Source organism: Nomia melanderi, chromosome 4, assembly GCF_051020985.1.
Source record: "Nomia melanderi isolate GNS246 chromosome 4, iyNomMela1, whole genome shotgun sequence".
NCBI classification, from domain to species: Eukaryota; Metazoa; Arthropoda; class Insecta; order Hymenoptera; family Halictidae; genus Nomia; species Nomia melanderi.
Window position 1 is genome coordinate 9,122,535 of NC_135002.1, and position 18,278 is coordinate 9,140,812.

The following is an 18,278-nucleotide window of genomic DNA, read 5'->3' on the forward strand; positions in this document are numbered from 1 at the left end:
TATGCAAATACAATTTAATACTCCTCGAATGTCACAAAACAATTTAGTAAAGTGCCGTAACAAAATAATTCTAAACTATTACAACAACTTTGCATCACAACAGATTACAAAAACGAGTGTACCCTAACTTTGACTTGCCATTCTGAAACCGACACGTCCTATCGAATTATAAAATTAATCGGATCGACAAAAAGCCGAGATGAAAGGGGAGAGATGAAATTTTGTCGAGAGAACGGCTCCAGTTCGGTCGGAAAAAGCGCGGACGCCGAAAGAAGGCGGACGGTTCCGATGCGAGGGCTCTTCCACTGTTCCTTCTTCAACCTTTCGTCACACCTCCACACCTCCTTTGTTTTAGCTGCTCCGCGTCGGTTTCGGTTCGGTTTTTCACTCGGCTTTTTGCCCGCGCGTTTCGCCACTTAACTCCGGTAGTGTCACGTCATCGCCGTGGCTGTCCAACAGCTACTAAGGACTCTGTGTGGAGATATTAAAGGTATGCGGACAGCGGCTGCTCCATCTCCGCCACGAATTCATCCTGTCTTCCCTTCTTCATCTTCTTCCTCGGCTCCCTCGGCTTTCTCGACGCGCTGGCCCGCTCTCCGAACAGTCCTAATTCCGCAAAACAATGCTGATCCGCGGCGGCCCGGGGTTCCCGGCGATTAAACACGATTCCGAATCCGTCTTCCCATTCCTTGAATTAAACGCATTCGTCCAACAGTTGGGGGAAGCTTTAATTTGACTATGAAACGATGCCCGAGGATGGTTCGAAGAAATTTTTTGCCCGGTCGGCCGGTTTCCCTTTCCGTCATTAGTCTTGCTTGCGGTTCACCGGGTCTTTTGTGTTTACTGTAAATTGCTTCAACCGTCGTGTTCTGTTCGTGTGATGGTTACAAGTTTTCTGCGGAACTGGGTCAGAATTAAAATCGAATCAATGAAACGTGCAAGTTCGAAGTGCGCCGAATTGTGCGAAAAGTGAGAACACTTGAAATTGTTAATTGAAGAAGCTTCAGATGCTAATGTATATTTTTCATTTCTTTGGAAGGTTTAATGAATGATTTAATTAAAATCTTCGTCGTTTAAATAGTTCTTTTGGATACAAAGGATATCCCTATGTTGGCCGTTGACCAGAAGTATTGCATAGCGCTTTAAGAGCGCGATACCGTATCATATAGGAACATGGCAAAGGAAGAATTAACGTGAAGCTTTATTCAAGTTGAAAGTTTAAGTGCGGCAATTGAAACGGAGTTTAACTTATCAAATAGAAAGATAGTTGTCTATTATCAAAATGACTGGTCGTCTCGTGTAACGGTAACTGTTCTTAAACACTTCCACGAATTCAACTGGAATATTCCTTCATTTTGCAATGATCTCTTCATCAGGGAATTCAGGTGGTCGTTGGCTCATACATCGAAGCTTACGAAATATTCTAACTTCAAATACAAGTGTTCTATTCCCTTTGAAATTGATCTTAACTGGTCGTCAAAAAAGAATACACTCCTTTTTATTTAGAATATTCTAACCTATAAGTAACTCGCTATTAATTATAAGACTCAACAAAACAATAACTCCAACCGTTACATTTTTCCTTCGTCTATACAGTCATTCGAATATTTCTTTCAACGTATCATCAACAATTCGGTAGACACCGATTTTCAAATAATCTTTCGAAAATTAATCTCTCCATTATGGTAATCAGGACGAAAAGCATCTCTTGCGAACCGCCGGCTTCCTATATGCATAATCATCGAAATTTCATCGTAAAGAATGCGGCGAATCCTATTGAAAATCAGCATTATAGGATTACCCATTCTTGGTTCCAGAACGTCTGGCCTCTCCCAATTATCCCGAAACTTTTGTCCTTCCGCTTCGGAGGGCCCTTGGTCTTGGTCAATACCTTTCCCCTCTCGGTTCCTCGCGAAAGGAGCACAAAGGACCGGGCTCGTTCACGATGGACCTACGATGCACTGATTAAAAATTATCACCCAACGGCTACAAAAGGGGCACTTTCCTGCTTTACGCTTACCATCCCTCTCTCTCTCTCTCTCTCTTCCCATCCGTGTATCCTCTCTTCCACTTGCTCACCTTCCCTCACGCTTCTTCTTTCTTTTACTTCGAGGCTTTTCTTCTCTTTTTTCCCTTTCGAGTGACTTCCCCTTATTTATCTCCGCAGAGTCCCCCGAAAGCTAAACATGCTGTGGTCGACTTAGCGACCGGAGGAACTTATCAAACGAAGTAAAAGTTCGCCGCGTCAGCATAGTAAAGTTTTCGTTACCGGCGGGAGCGGAGGGGGTTAAAAGCTGTTGGGGAGAGAAACATTGTTGCGAATAAATGAATGGGTTTGCCTATCAAATTGTCGTATACTGCAAATAATTAATCCCGGTGATATATCGCTCGACAGTTCGGGGCACAATTCGGTCGTTAGATGAATGCTTATTTTTCGTGTGCTCGTTCAATATACGCGGAAGGATTGTTCGGTTTGCCATTGCGTTGTGGAGTTGCGACTTCCTGTGTTTGGGTAGAATGAAAAAGTCTTCTTGGCATAATCAAATTAGAAATTAGCGTTGATGTCTATCTATAGGAATATTATCGGTTAACTTGTCTGTGTAGAACGCACTGTTTTCCCTTTGTGTGAATACTGGTCACTATATATTTACCAAGATCATGTTTCGTCGAATAGTTTATATAAAAATATCATAGAACATTATTAGTGTACACATCTTATTTTCCTTATTGTTTATAAAACATTGACAAAAATTTCATTCAAATAACAATTTAAAGCAATCAGTTGACTGTTATTATCTTAATACCCTTTTGCATAAAAGTTAAACAGTTTTTTGAATTAACTGATTGATCTCGTTCGCCTCATTTCGAAATGAGCGTGCATCGCTCGCGAAAAAGACTTTCTCAGGAAGAGTAAAGGTCAGAGTGAAATTCAAGTAAAAAAAAGGGGGAAGCCTGTATATTTCGTATCTCTAGAACCGACGCTCATGACAACGGTATTCAAATGACTCGCACAAATTACGGTGGCTCCTTCTATGGCGCGGAGTTACATTAAGAATTGATCACCCGGATCGCGAACACACGGCTACCTTCAACCGCGACGTGATTCGAAAATTCAAAGTCCGCTCGAACGGGCTGACTTTTACGCTCCTCCGAGATGATTACAATGTTACGGTCCCGCTGTTGCGTTGGCAATCCCTGTTACCGTCTGTTTAAACCACTGGCGCACGAACTTACGCGACGTTGCATTCAAAGAGGGGCTCGTAAAAGTTCTCCCGAACCGCGTTACATTTTTCCGTCCCATCAACGAAGCTTACCGTTGTTCCTCGCTTCGCCTCGAACACGATTGGTCACCTTGCACGCAATACACGGTGTCTTAATTATAAATAAACACCCGACAAGCAGAAATCGCCAAGTGATTTACTCTAAACGCGATTCAACTCGAACAGACGCTTAAGACTGACAATTTCAAATGAACATTCTAAAATATTAAACTAGCTATTTTTATTGGAAAAAATTTACTAATTTGAAGACAATATTTCTTATTAATACTAACAATCAGTATACCAATACATAAACAAATAAATAGATGACAAGAAAATTGAGGCAAAACTGTAACTCCGATAATTCCCAAGTAAATGGAAACTTTTCCTAAACTCACGTCGGCGATATTGTACTTCCAGAACTGAGTCACTGTAGAATTACGATTACCTGCAGTTCGCTGGATCGTCTGGATATTCATGAGAAAAATGACTTCTGTTTATCGCGGTCGGGCGATGAAATTTTCTCACCGTTCCGTTCCGTTCCGCTCGGCGCCCGATCCGAAACAATCGTAACATACATTTTAATCGATAAAGAAAGAAAGAGAGGAAGACACGGGAAAAAAGGAAAGGAACTCGCTGCCACTGCCTCCGTATGGATACTCGGGACTCGATCTTTTCGGATCGATTCTTCCTTTCGGACGTATACACGAATACGCCCATCGGCATTCACGAGCGCCGGTCACGAAAGGGGCCGTGACTCGCGACGTGATTCGCACGTATCGTTGCCCTCACGATAATCCCAATGCCAGTGAACTTTCAATCCCGAAGAAGCTTCGGGCTAATCTACGCTGAGTTCCCGCGTCTCGGCCGATAGGTCCCTTTTCTAGGTTTCCTCGCTGGTATGATGTAATCGAACCGCAAGAATTAATCGAACTTGACTATCCTCTTTGATTCTATTAACGGGTAACAGTGTTAAAACTGATGATTTAAGTTGATCGTTCACAGAAATAGGTCTGCCAAATTGGGAGAGATGTATTTCATCGTTAACGTTGTTGTTATTCTGCTGTTGGTTATTATTCAAATCCAAGGAATAAGTATTCACTTAACAGACAATTAATATTCGAATTAAGAAACTGGTATTATCGTTAAAAATAATGTTATAACTTTGTTAGTATAATAGTATTAATGTTGACCTTCAATTAATCTTCAATAAACAATAACCATATTTCAAAAGTAAAAACTAAAGTGCATAGATTTAACAGTAAACCTACCGGACAGATGAAATTGACCGATTTCAGAATTTTTATTTTGTAAGTATTTAAATTATGAAGATGTTTTTGCCAGAGATATCCAAATAAATTCGTGTATTTCTACTGACACAAGACTAGGACATCCTTCGAATCTCAAGAAACGTATTGTTCTAATTTTCATGAAAATCGGAAATAAGTCACTGTAATTGCTCGGTATGTTTTAACGTTAATAACAATTGCATTCATATTCGTTTACAACGCATTTAGAATGACATCCCTCTTCTACTTTGTATTCTACCGTCCTTACCTGCTCTGTCTCCTGGTTTTACATTGCCCGATGAAATCGAATTGCTCCCATCGATAACGCTGATCGGGTTCCCCACAGTTCACCTCGGGTTTCGTTAGCGTTCCCGGCGAACGTGGCTCATTTCATCGAATAAGTTTCGGGAAGTTGGCAGCCGAGAGATTTATTTTAAGAATGTCTGACCCATGATGTGGAAGGACTCACTGACCGTTGGAATGTCTTCGGCGTAGAATTATCCTCCCGGATTGAAATGAGTTCTGGGAATTGGGGTACGAGAGTTGGTTGGCTCCAGTACCGTTGTAGAGCCTAGAAAATTGATGGCTTCTCTAGTACGCTCCTCTATTGTTCAACCCGCTAATTTTAGACAGCCGATTTGCTAAAAACATGTTTGCGTTCCTTTTTTTCTCCTGCGTCGGGCTCTCTTTTGTCCGCCGGTCGCCAGATATCGTGGAAAATTAGACGGAAATGCGGTCCGCGTGGACGATGGAAACAGTGCCGTACAGGGTACCTTAGCGCGATTCGGCAATGCGCGTCCACCGCCACCTGATCGCACTATAAAAATCTTATCGGTGATCTTCGTGCCGCTCGGGTGGGGACGTTTAATATTAATGTCTCCTCTCGCGCGGTGGTATCCTCGCATCCTTGTACACCGGGTGACACGGGAAAACGAGACCTTACGGTACTTCGGTAGATTTCAAATTGTTTTCACGGTTTTATTCAATATTTCTTATCAGTTTGGAATGATTCTTCTGACTTTTTATTGTATACCTTTGTGTGTAGAAATTGGGACCATTGGAGGATGTAAAATTAATGGTTCTGCAGTTGGAAGCCAATTGTATGATGTCCATTGTTTACAATATATGTACGATTCCATACATTTCTTAATGGTTAGTAAAGGATAATTTTTGGTGTTACTTTCTTGTTAGGCTATTATTTCATGTGAAAATGGAAATTAGTTGTTTTTGGATGTACTTCTAGAGACATTGAAATTGTTTCTTGAATAATTAGGTAAGATATTGTAAGCGTTCCTCTGAATTGATTTACGATTCTCGAAAACGATATTTCATGGTACATTCGTGGCGTAAAAGGTGCCTCAAAATCATTGTCGATCGTTCACTGCTTTCTTTTCCAAAGTTCATTCCTCGTTCATTTAGTCAGTATGACTTTTACGCGTAATTGCAAGTCATCTTGCCCGGGGATCTCCCGCGAGAGGGATCGTCGCACGCAAAGGTCGCTGTGTAATTTACGGAGGAGCAAACATTCTTCTAACGACGATAATGAACTGGAAACGATACATGAGTCCCGTGATAGAGACGCGAGAAATACGACAACGGCTGCAATCAGCGAAAAATTAACCTTTCCGCCGTTTGGCACGAGATAGGCTTCAAGTAACCCGTCAAAGGTGTTTAATTTATGAAGGACGCTCAAAATTAGCTACCCACAATTTGTAGGAAAGGTTAAAATTTAAATATTACGCAACATCGTTCCTTAATTTCCACTCTGAAATCAAAGGTTTAAATTGGTAGGGTAATTTCTTTTAGGAAACAGTAATACAGCGCTTCTATAAATCGCAATCAAAAACATCAGTAGTAAATTTCTAACGATAGACACCACTATGAGACGTACAACATGGTACTCAGAATATTGTATTCGAACTTTCACTTTACACTGCATTTTGAAATGAAATTCGTAAAGAATTTGAAACCCTTTGAAATTTAAATAATCCAAAATGTTCGTCGGAATTCTTGGTTAGACGTGAAGGTAATGTTAGATAAACGAATATATCTTTCCCGTCGCATTTTACTGTTTAATGAGGCCGCGAAAGGGTTAAAGCAAAAATGACGGAGTATAATAGACACCCGGTAGGAAATGTTAAAGACGAGCGTGTAGGAGAGCCGTGCACCAGGTACCAACGTCCCATATCCCACAGTATAACGTATGAACACCACAGGCCCGGGCTGGTATAGGAGTTTAATTGGTGGTAATATGAATCCGCGTAATATAAACCGCCATCAGTCTCTCGACAGGAGAGTAAGCGAGCGAGAAGCCCGGCGGAGGCGAAAAGAAATGACAGAGATGAGAAACGACGGGGATCGGGGACGGAAACGATGTCTCCACCTTCGTAATACCGACGACTCTTTTTATCACTGTCGCGAAACACGGTGTCCTTTGAACGTTTCGAGCAACGGGGCTGCTCGAAAAGCGAAAGTAACGGGGGAGAGCAATTTAGATCGATCCGATCGCTTTGTCGAGTTCGGAATTAGGTGTCCCATACTACTGAGATGAGACACAATCGTGGGAACGTGCTAACAAGATTTTTAAACGATCGCGATCCTCGTTCCTCCGTGCCGATTCGTGTCCCTTTATTCGAAAATTGATATCTCGGTTTGTCAAACTGAAAGTAGCTACGTTCAAACGTCTATGTTATTACGAAGGAAAATCATTTGTAAATGTACTTAAAGCTTCAAGAAACTTAATCAGCTTTGGCGCTTAACGATAATTTAATTCAAACCGTTACGTATTTAATCGCTTTCCATTATTAATCGATGCTTCACCGCGTAGAATACCGATAAGAAGTCTTCTTCAAAGATACGTCTCCAAGATCTCCAGATCATTTCAACAAATAATTAACATCTCGAAACGCAAAGACCAATGTTCCAAGCCACATACTCTCATCGAAACCACGCCAAACCCAGCAGCAAGTCTTCAGCACAAATTGCTGAGGACTTACGGCGCTCGGCAGAGCCTTAAATCCGAAACGATGTGCACGACGATCTCACCCCCGCTTTTCCTAAGGAACGGCACCGAAGTTCGTTGACTTCCGGCAGTCGTAACTTTCGCGATCGCAAGATAAATACCCGGGCAGAAGGAGATTCCGAGGCGTTTCCCGTGGGGAGCCGATCCAGCCATCTCTCAGAGTCCATCTTCACGCCCTCCCGCTTCCACACCACCCCCTGCGCGCATTTTCTCTAATGTATTCACAAATCTTCCTCCTAGCGCGGCGTTATCATTCCTCGAACAGCCCCGAGCATCGTTCCCGGGATCAATGTATTCGTGAACTCGTGTATGTGCGCGAGCTCACGGTGGTGCTTCTTTTTTTCCACCCTTCTTCGAGGGGTGAAATTCATTTCGCGGCCCAACGCCCTCGTCGCCAGCCAGCCAGCGCCGTTCGATTGCTTCGATTATCCTTACCTTATTCCTCGAACCTCGAACCAGCCCCTCGCCCACTGCCACCCCTCCGCCTAACTGCCATCAACCACCTTGACCCGGCAATCCTCTTTTTCTTCCTCGATTCTCGATTCTCCATTCTCGTTTCGGGACGAGTCGACGATCGGTCGCGACTCCTCGTCGCAATCCCCCTTCCCATGTTCCTCGTAGCGTTCCACCCCCACGATCCTCGCGCCACCCTTGAAATCTATTCCTCGGGGTGCAGGTGCCCCAAAATCCCGGATGGATCTCTCACCTACGTTCGAGGGCTGATTCTCTCGTAAATGCTTCGCTTCGGGAGACGCAGATAGCGAGGCCGGGAATAGGGTTGAAATAGAAATCGAGGAACGAATGAGATCCGGCCGGGGGGGTCTAGAAATTAGGGTTCTTGCGTCAATGGCGGAATTCTTGGATCGTTGTCACACGATACCCTTGCCGGCCCGCTTCGTCCCCTGTTATTTTGCAGTTTCACGTTTTCATTGGTTCCTCGTGATGGACGCTTTGCACGCGTCCAGAGATTATTGTATGACGTAGGGGATTAGACGGTTTGTTGTGATAACTCCGATTATCGGTAAATTGTTGCACGGGAGAATTTTTGAAACAATTTTATTAAGGGGAGCTCGTAATTAATTCTTTGTTGTTCCGATTCTTCGTGAAGATGATACATACAGTGTGTAAGATTGTATCTAGTGTCGGAGCGTATGGTTTTAAGAAATATTAATCACCAAGGTATCCTTGAGTGAAACGTGATGGAACTATGAATATAATCTACGAAAACTTGTAGAGCATAACCAACAATTGCCGTTTATTAATGTCTTTTATATTAAAAGTAAAATATCGATATCCCCATGATTTCGAAAATGTCAGCGTGATTCGACAGCGAATCATAGACGCAGCAGAAATTTATTCATAATCGACTGGCGGGAGGAAGGCCTGGATTCTGATCATTTCTGTAGTGTAAAGAATATCCCCCATAAGACCATGAGGGTGGTGGGGACGGACGGCGGAGGGGTTGAAATTGCGTCGTCATTCCGGAATATGAGATTTTCAGGAGCAAAGCCGTGGGGGTGAGTTCCATAGGTAAGAGGCTGGGCTGTAGGATGGAAGGGAGGAGGTCCAAGAGAGAAATTCGCGAACGCGTATCTGGACGAGACGGACGTCCGGAGTAGGGGTGGATATAATGGTCGCAGCGGGGGAAGGCTTCTCTATATCGTAACGTGTACACGTAGCCGCATAAGCAGACGAATCTAGTCACGGGAAAAACCGCGTGCTCGTACGTAGAAAGCCGGTCGGGACATTATTGGATTCTGAGCATTCCCCGAGTTATTAAAATTCGAAGCAAACCGCGGCCAAAGGACGGGAATATGCCGGCAGAACGAAAAATTCCCCCTCTGCCGGGCTGCGGAGGGGTGAGAGACGCCTGTCGAAGAATATTAAAGTCCCGATACCACCCCACCAGTCGATTTTTTAGAAAAAGGCGATGGTTTTCCTGTAAACCTCGCCCGTCCCGCCTTTTTCCTTCCTCGGTTTGTTAACCACGGGAAGGGAAACTCGGGGAGACTTATCCGCCTCGGTAATTTCACTCTACGAGCGATGGTAATTCGGACCGTTCGATTTTCTTTTTTTTTCTAGAGATTCCTTTAAGCAGTTTCAGAGTAAAATATGCGGATGCTTACTTTTTCTGTGCTTTATTGGAGAATGTTGTATTTCAGGCCTTACTTCGAATTTGATCGTTCGCACTCGAAAGATTTCTCACTGGAAATATTTAGAAATATTTAATATTTTCTGACGAGGTATACGTGTTATTAAATATCTTTATAATTTTCTGTGGCAACACGAAGGGTTCATGTAATTACAATTATTCACTTCTTCGTGTACGATACTCTTAACTTCAATCGAATATCTTCATACGCGTTTATTGCAACTCAAATGCATTCTAAACGGAATAGCTTTGGAAGGTGTAAATGTTGGAAACGCGATTCACGTGTGAAAAGAGCGTATGAACGCACCGATAGGGAGCAGTTCACAAACATCAAGACCAATCAGAGTAAAACCTTAAGAACCTTAGTCCGGCTATCTCTTCGAAGAGGAGCTGTAACGTGGCCGGGTTTTTATCAAGCGTCTCCGCCTACCTTCAGTCGATGCTATCAGGTTCTATTATCGAATCAAAATGATCAATCATCAGGGTCAATAACAAATACACGACAAAAGTGGCTTTCTCGCTGATGTGGCAAACACAAAAGGCGATAGCCGGTTTTCAAGAGGGTCCGGTGAAAGGCTGTAGAAGTCACCGGGGGCGGATTTAGAGAGGGAAAGGTGGTGGCTTGTTCTCAAGCCTGGCCAGGGGTGTCTATCATACGTGAGCAAATGCAGGGATTGCCGGGCGTAATCTGTATAATCGCTTGCCCGTCCATCGATCATGTTTTAACAATAAACTTAATATGATTTCGTGTCAAACTGCCTGGAAACCTGGACACGCTCGATGCGAACACATTTCAGCCGATCCCTCGATGGTCTAACAATTTGTGTAACAAAGGGAAATCTATTTCCGTAGGATTTCATTTCCCATTATTTCTGCAAAACTACCGTTTACTGTTACGGCAGTTCGTCTCCACTAGTTCAGCGAGGAAACTGTTACGAAAACCAGTACAATTACAACATAATTTTCTTTGATTAAATAACGAATCGATTTACAATATCTAGTCTTTTATATTTATATATACACTTTCCATTATTACTTCAAATAATTATATCTTTAACGCACGATCATCGAGAAACACTATTCCAAGCAATAATCCAAATTCCACTTTCAAGCAAATGGATTTCATTCGCTGCTTTCATTCAAACGTGAAACGTTCAATGCCAATCGCTATTAACAATGTTCCCTTTGCACGAACGAAATAAAAGTTCGGAAAATCGAACGGCCAATCCGCGAGCCCGATGAACAAACGAAAATCCTTTGCCCGTTACGTTTTCCGGCGCGTTAGCTTTGTATAATGGCAGCGACGACGGTGACTCTCGCTAATGGCACGCGCGGCGTAACGAGACCGAAGGAAAACGGCAAACATTTTTTGCCCCGGGGCCGACGGAATATAAATAAATTAAACGGGGGGCCATATTTGCGCGCGAACGGCGAGCCGGTCCGCAAATAAAACACGAGGATTAAATGCAGGGGTGTTCGGGGCACGCGCGAGACAAGGAACGCGGGGGAAGGAAAGGAAAAAAAGAGAGACTGTGGCGGCTCTCCGATATCCCGTTTGATTTTTGGTTTGCATTGCTGCTCACCGGCCCGGAAGAAAAGCCTTTAGAGAGTTTTTCCAGCTGGGAACGCCGCTCGAATATCCCGCGTTCTCCACTTCGGGAGGCGACTCTATTCAATCCTCTCTTTCATTTCCGTGATTGCTGTTTTAAATAATTGCATCTCTGCGCCCCGCGCCGCGCCGCACCGACACCCTTCCTCCGGTGCCCGACTCGTTTGCGCAAAATATTTGAGATCGGCCACGCCCACGCTGCTCTGCGTTCCCCTGTTCACCCCCGCCCGGTCACCGTCGTTCACCGTGTTTTTCATTGAACGCCGGCATCTGGCCGGCAACTCGCGATTTTTAATTAAATACCGCCCATCGGCCCGATATCGGCGAAAAAGAAAATTTTTGGCATCCGATCGCGCCGCAACGCGCTGCCAAATGGGGGTGTACATAAAATTGGCTATCAGCCGGGCACACGAGCGCGCGCCCGCGGACACAAAAAAAGTCAGTGACGGGATTGGTTCGATCGTTTCCGCGAAAATTAAATTCGCTTGATGTATTCCGGTTTGAATGGCGAAAGCCCGAGTTCGTTTCCGAGTTTCACCAGTTTTTTTTTTCCTTTTCGACGAGTTTTTCTCTTTTCCCGGTGTATCGTAACGACCGCCAGGTAACGCTTCGATGGAAATTCGGCAACCCTGGGAAATTAGGAGAGTCCGAGGGGTCTGCTACTTTTGAGGGAGTGCTGTGCCCTCGTCACTGGATATTTTTTAACGAGCTACTATGGGGGAAAATATCATATTTCTGTAAAGGCCTACCCTCTTCGTTAATCCCCCTTGAATTTCAGTCACCATCATTTCGGCCCGGTAAACGATCGATCGTCTTGGTACCGTCTCTCTCTTCTATTGTCTCCGGCACCCCGAGAACGGAACGTGGGGAAACTGTGGGGAAAATTTACATTCTTCGGCGCGAATGTGCTTCTGGTTTTGTGACATTTTCAGCGGAGCGCGGACGTTACAATTTACAGTGTTTGTTACTCAAAGGTTTATAGAATTTTCCAAATTTTCAGTTAATGTTCGATTAAAAGCGTGTTGTATAGTGTCAAGTGAGTTGTTACCATTTTAGAAATCAATGCTTCATAAACTCAATTTAAAATTGTATAGCTTCTTCGGTGGTTACGTGGTCGAGAATAATTTGCTACTTGAAAAGCACAACAATCACCGTCTAGCTCAAACGATTATACCTTAAAATCGGAATCAAACAACCAAGAATTATCAGGGCGACATATTTCCTACGTAACTTTATTCTTACAATTCCAATGCATGCGTCTATTTAGCCTTCCAATTCCCAACGCTTCCTAAAAAAACCGATCATCGTATATAATAGTCATATTACATTAACAAATAATAAAACCTCCGTCACAACGAGCATCCAAAAATCGCTGCTGAATAAAACACTCCCGAAAACCCTTCGAACCGTCCGTACTCCCTCGAGATCCAAGAAGCACGGCTAGCATTGTTTCCAAGATCCCGAGAGGAGCAGCCCGCGGCGCGAATCCGTGCGCGTCGTGGGCGTCGTTCTTTACCGAATCTTGGCCGGGTGACCGTGTCTCGGTTACAGCGGAGATTACGACCGGTCGGGGTGCTCCGGAAGATAAGGGGCGAAGCACAACGGCGCCGTTGGCGAGATACAAAGCCCCGGCCCGATTCTCCGCCTGTTCGCCGCGGGATCGGCCGAGGCGGCAAGAGGAGGAGAGGTGGTGTCCGCGATTGACAAGGCAACAACAAAAATCGAGCGTTCCGCGAAACGCCGTGGAACAACGGGGGCGAGACGTCGGAAAGCTCGCGGAACTACGATAGAACCGTCTGAAACGTGGTACGCCGAGGGAAAGAGAGGAAAAAGAGGGGTGGGTGAAGGGGAGCAAGCAGAACCGAGGGTTCCCCGTCACACGTATCACGCAGCGGTGGCTGTCGTGTTTCGTGCGAACCGGCTCTCATGATTTGAAATCGTTCGGTGGAAGCGGCCAGCGAGAGACAACGACTTCGCGAAAAGAGTAAGAGAAGAGGGACCGAGAGATGAAGAAGAAAAGCGAGAACGGCGGGGGGAGGGGAGTGCCACGAACGGAAAAGAGAGGAGACAAAACGAGAAGGTAGAAATGGTGGGAGAAAGAGAGACAGAGCCGAAGTGTAGATAGAAAGAGAGGCAGACAGCGAGCAAGCGAGAGGAAAGCTGATAGTGAGAGAGAGAAAGGGGGGAAAGGGAAAGAAGCCCGGAGTGCTAAGCCCGATGCGAGAGTGGCCAGGCTAAGCCCAAGGCAGAAAGAAAGGTTTTATCTGCTCGCAGTTATTTATCGCTTTCCGTTGTAGCGCTGTCGTCGGGGCACGACCAATCAGAAGTCAGTATCCCCGGGTACCAGTCCGCGCCATCCGCATACATTATCGTGCGGGGCCTCGGCCATTGTCTTTCCACCGTTGTAAATCACATTTTATTCCCTCGCTTACGGTTTCGTTTTATTTATTTGTCGGAGAAACGTATCGCTACCGTACTCGTGGCCCGAAGGGGGCGCGCGCGCGCTCGCGTTCTTCGCCTATAAACGCGGCGCGGCTGCGGGGACGCACACGTGAGCACCGCCGGCCACGGAACCGAACCGCGGGGCCACGGGCAGGACACACGGTCAAAGCCGAACGGGAGAGAGAAGAAAACCGCCACGGTGTCTCCTCTCGCTTCTCCGACGGCCGGTGAAATCCGTGTAAGGGGAACGACACACAGACGCGGCCACGCGGGTGCCTTCCGCCGGGCGAGGAGGGTATGCACACGGTCGCGGCACTTGCTTCGCCTCCTCTGCGCCCCATCCCCTCCCTCCCCTCCGAGTCCCGCTTTCAGTATGTGTGAGACGGGGGTTGGAGGCAGCGACCATACGACTTCGATTTTTATTAAGCACCCGGACCGACCGACGTCCTCGTCCTCGTCGTCGTACCCGACGACGACTGTTTAACTAAATTCCATCGCGGGATCACCCTGCTGCTTCGTGATCCCCCTAGTCGCCCCCAACTCCCGCCACGGCCGACCGACCGACCTCCCCCGCCTCTTGCTTTTTTCTTGCCTCCACCTCTCCACCCCCTCGCCCCTTCGAGCGGGCCTCTCTTCTTTCTTTCGGATCTTTTTTCCTGCACGCTTCGGGGAATAAAAGTGAAAGGACGCCTCGCATGATTTACGGAAACGATGCTGATGAAGCTGCTTTCGGATTCATTTTCGGTGCGCGCGGCAACTCGGTCCTCGGCACCCGATGTTGAATGGTATGTGATCGCGGGTACACGTACTTTCGGATATTTTATGGGCTCGGTTGTTTCTGGGTTTGTGGCGTTGCGGATTGTCGGGAGGAAATTTTTCGTTCGGCCCAGCGGCTGTTTCGGCCCGTTGTTTCGGAATCGTCATTGTTGCGATGAGGTTTTGTTTGGATACTCGCTGAAATGATGTTTAGATAGTGTTTTTTACTTTGTTCGTTGGTTTGTTTATTATTTTTCTCCGTTTCAAGCAAAGTGAACAAACGTGGTTTAAATGTTTCACGCATGTGGGTTCAACTTGAAAGCTAAGAAATGTTAAACTTTGATTATTCTAGTAGCTACTCTCAGAGGTATCTTACTAGATAATAGATTTTGTACAGTTGCAATTTAATATAAAGGTCTGCGATATATGGAAGCAACTGCATTTATAATTGTAATAAATACATATTATGTTAATAATGATTCTCTATGAAATATCTTATTAAGTTAGGAAATTGCATAAATTTCTGTAGTGTAATCGTTACTCCGATGAAATTACACAGTTCCACGTTTACTTTTAGCCGTAGATCCTTTCATTTTAACTGGTTTTAATTTTTTTAGGGGTTTTCTTGTCACCACGGAAACATTAAAATGGCAGGGTTGCATGAAGATTAAGATTTTACCTGAAACGACTGCAAAAGTAGAACACTTTAGTTAATATCTTTTATCGACCAGCGATTTCATACGCGCAGTTTGCGCCGCATGTTAATTATAGGTTGCGTTACCTGACGCCGATACTTAACTATGTACAGTGTTGCCATACTACCAAGACAGAGCACTCTGTTCATAGAAAGGAGAGTTCCATGAATTTTAAAACGAGTACAATAACAATTTTATTGGATCGATGTCTGTGTCATAGTCTTCCATTTAAACACGTAATAAATTCAATTTCTTTTATATCTACAAGAAACAGTTTTATCTTCGTAAATCTTGAATACTTAATACAATAATAGATTACAATATTTCACAACAATGAAATCTCACATTTACCGTTACGATTATTCTACAATTTCTTTAAATACTTTAAAAACGCTTCTTTTCAATTATCCATTGCGACTCGTATGCTACTCTTTCACAGCGTTCACTTCAAAAGGATATTCATCACGTTGCGATGGAATTAAAGTTTCTTCCGCGTGCAGTTGATAATTAAATGAACCGACACCGGGAACGATTTACCGACGTACGTTTTCATTAATGAGCGTGTCCGCGACGGATGCACGAAGCCAATTGCGTCCGAATATATAGATTTCATGTTCGGCAGACTGCTATCGTCGCATATAATGCTCGTTCGTCGGTGAACTATAAATCACGTTACACAAAAGTCCCCGCATTCGCAATAAACCGGACTCCGCGTGCCAAGAACGAAACGACAATCGTCTACGATATGAAAATGACGAGCGATATTATTGATCTGTACTACTTGAACGATCAGTGCTGAATATTTATTGTCGCAACAACTCTGTAGCGCGGCGAAATGCGAGTGACGGTTTCCAAGGCAAAACGGAGTGAAAACGCCTATAAAAAGAGTTCTGCATATTCACAACGGAGGCGTCGGTTTCGAGACGAGAGAGAGTCTGGCCTGCTCTGTATAGTAGTTTCTCCGAATCAGTTCAGAAATTTGCAATGGACGCGACCTGTCGCGTTTCCCGCGCGCATTTCTCGAATTTCGAATTGACAAAAGAGTTCCATTGCCGGTACGAGATTTCTAAGATGCATAGATCGTGTCCTTTGCTCTTCACTCAAAATTGTTTCGTGTGTAAAAAGGAAGGAAAATTGTAAATTAAAAAGAAAAAAAAAAATAAGAATCTCACCATCAAGACCGAATAAAACATCAAATGCTTGTGATAGTTTCAGCGGTGCAAGTAGACCATGCAGGCCAGGTTCTCTCCCAGCCTCAGTCGCGTCCTGGCCATCAACAGGTCAGTAACAATGATAAATATTCAAATATTTACGTGGTACCACGATGGAACCACGGCCAAATTAGTTTGTGCACTTTTTCGTATTGTTTACGTTTTTTAGCGTGCTCGACACGTTGTAGATGAATTCGTTGCTACTGTTCAATGATAGCGACAGTTGCATCCGTATGTATCTCTATGTGAACGCCGATAGAATTGTATTCTTGTTAATGCTATTTGCGTCAACTGCGATTTAACTGAAAATTAACTGAATTACTTCAGACGGAGGAAACAAAATTTATGTTAAGTTGTTATCATTCGTTATCGTAATATTATTTAGACAATTTTATTTTTATTCCTTCGAATAGAATTTTTATTAGTTTCATTAGTATTTTATAATCATTTACAATTATCGAGTCTAATTATTAGTCCGGTTCTCCTTTGAATTTAATGTTTTTATTGAAAATTTCTAAACGGTTAATGAATTCCTTCGCACACGTAAGACTGATAGGAAATCGCAATGACCGATTACAGAGCGCGAACGCAATTGTTTATTTAATCGATGCCGGTGAAAGAGAAAGCTGGCGGACACGTTCATGCCAGTTCTGATACGTTACGTGTCGCTGCTTTATCGTATGTATGTATATCCACTCATAAAGCAGCTCTTTAATTGTGTAGCTGCCCGTGGATTTTCTGTAGAATCGTTCATTACACGCAGTAACGTGTAATCAAACTTCAGAACTTCATAACAATAAGGCCGCCTCGCCATACCACGCACTTCAAAGGAAACTCGGAAAGTTCTCCATTTTATATCGAGAAACAGTATATACTACGTGGTGACAGATACGAATCGTTGTCAAATTGATTGCTTCCGTCCTACTTTAATTGTGAACGACTAATCAGGAAGTATGTGACCTAACGAACTAAAATATTCATACGACATACTTTTCCCTACGTTACATCAAATAACTTTTTGAACGATATTTACCACCGTCTCTCTTTGCAAAACTTATCAAGTAATGCTTAAAAAACTTCTCAAATGGAATGAAACTATTGAAATATTAGAAAAAGTATAACTTTCTGTTTTCAAAGTGTCACTCATAAAAATCGCAGATAAATTCATTGAATCCATTAATCGTTAACTAACCCTATTCTCCAAAGAACAATCAAATAAACAAAGAAACAATCACCCCTCGTAGATCAATGCTACAAAACGCAACACGCGATAGTTGAAGTGTTAGCATCGAATTACGCGAACGGAACGTAACAGTTCAAAGAAGTTCGAAAATCGACGGAACCTTAAATCGTTGTAATCCATTTTCACGGTCGTTTCTTACGTACCAACCCCCTGTGACGAAATCGCCGTTCTAATTACTTCCACGAGCCCCCATAAGCCACGTCCGCGTTTTTATCCTCGTACTCGTGGCTGCGCCTCCCCAACCGACTTTTTTTCATCGCGTGCAAAATTAGTCTAACCTCAAATTACTTGCCCGCCTACCCTCGAATTCTCTCTCCCCCGGCCGTGTTCATTTTTTTCCCCCGTATGAAACTCGAAACCCGCGCGGCGCAACCTTGTTTTGAATTACGTCGCGCGCGACCAGAAGTTTTTTTTCCACCTTTCTTCCCCTCCGTTTCGATTCCACTCGAGCGTGCCTCACCCTCCATGCAAATCAGCGTATCACGGATCTCCCGCGCCCCGTGCCAAGGACGCGTGTACGCGCAGATACACCGCGAGTCCTCTTTCGAAAGGAAATACTTTAGTCGAGTACGGCCGAACATCTCTCTTCGTGGATCTGT

General features: G+C 44.3%; 1 protein-coding gene across 4 annotated transcripts in view; it reads left to right on the plus strand.

Annotated features, from left to right (window-relative positions):
- Positions 1–18,278, plus strand: part of zfh2 (Zn finger homeodomain 2) — a 165,871-nt gene that overhangs the window by 111,852 nt on the left and 35,741 nt on the right. For 2 of the 4 annotated variants that reach the window (XM_076367281.1, XM_076367282.1), the window contains exon 6: positions 16,435–16,505. The exons of the other annotated variants lie outside the window; for them this stretch is intronic. In XM_076367281.1, the coding sequence (XP_076223396.1) occupies positions 16,435–16,505 (71 nt within the window). The remainder of the gene's footprint in view (positions 1–16,434; positions 16,506–18,278) is intronic. 4 annotated transcript variants of the gene reach the window in all.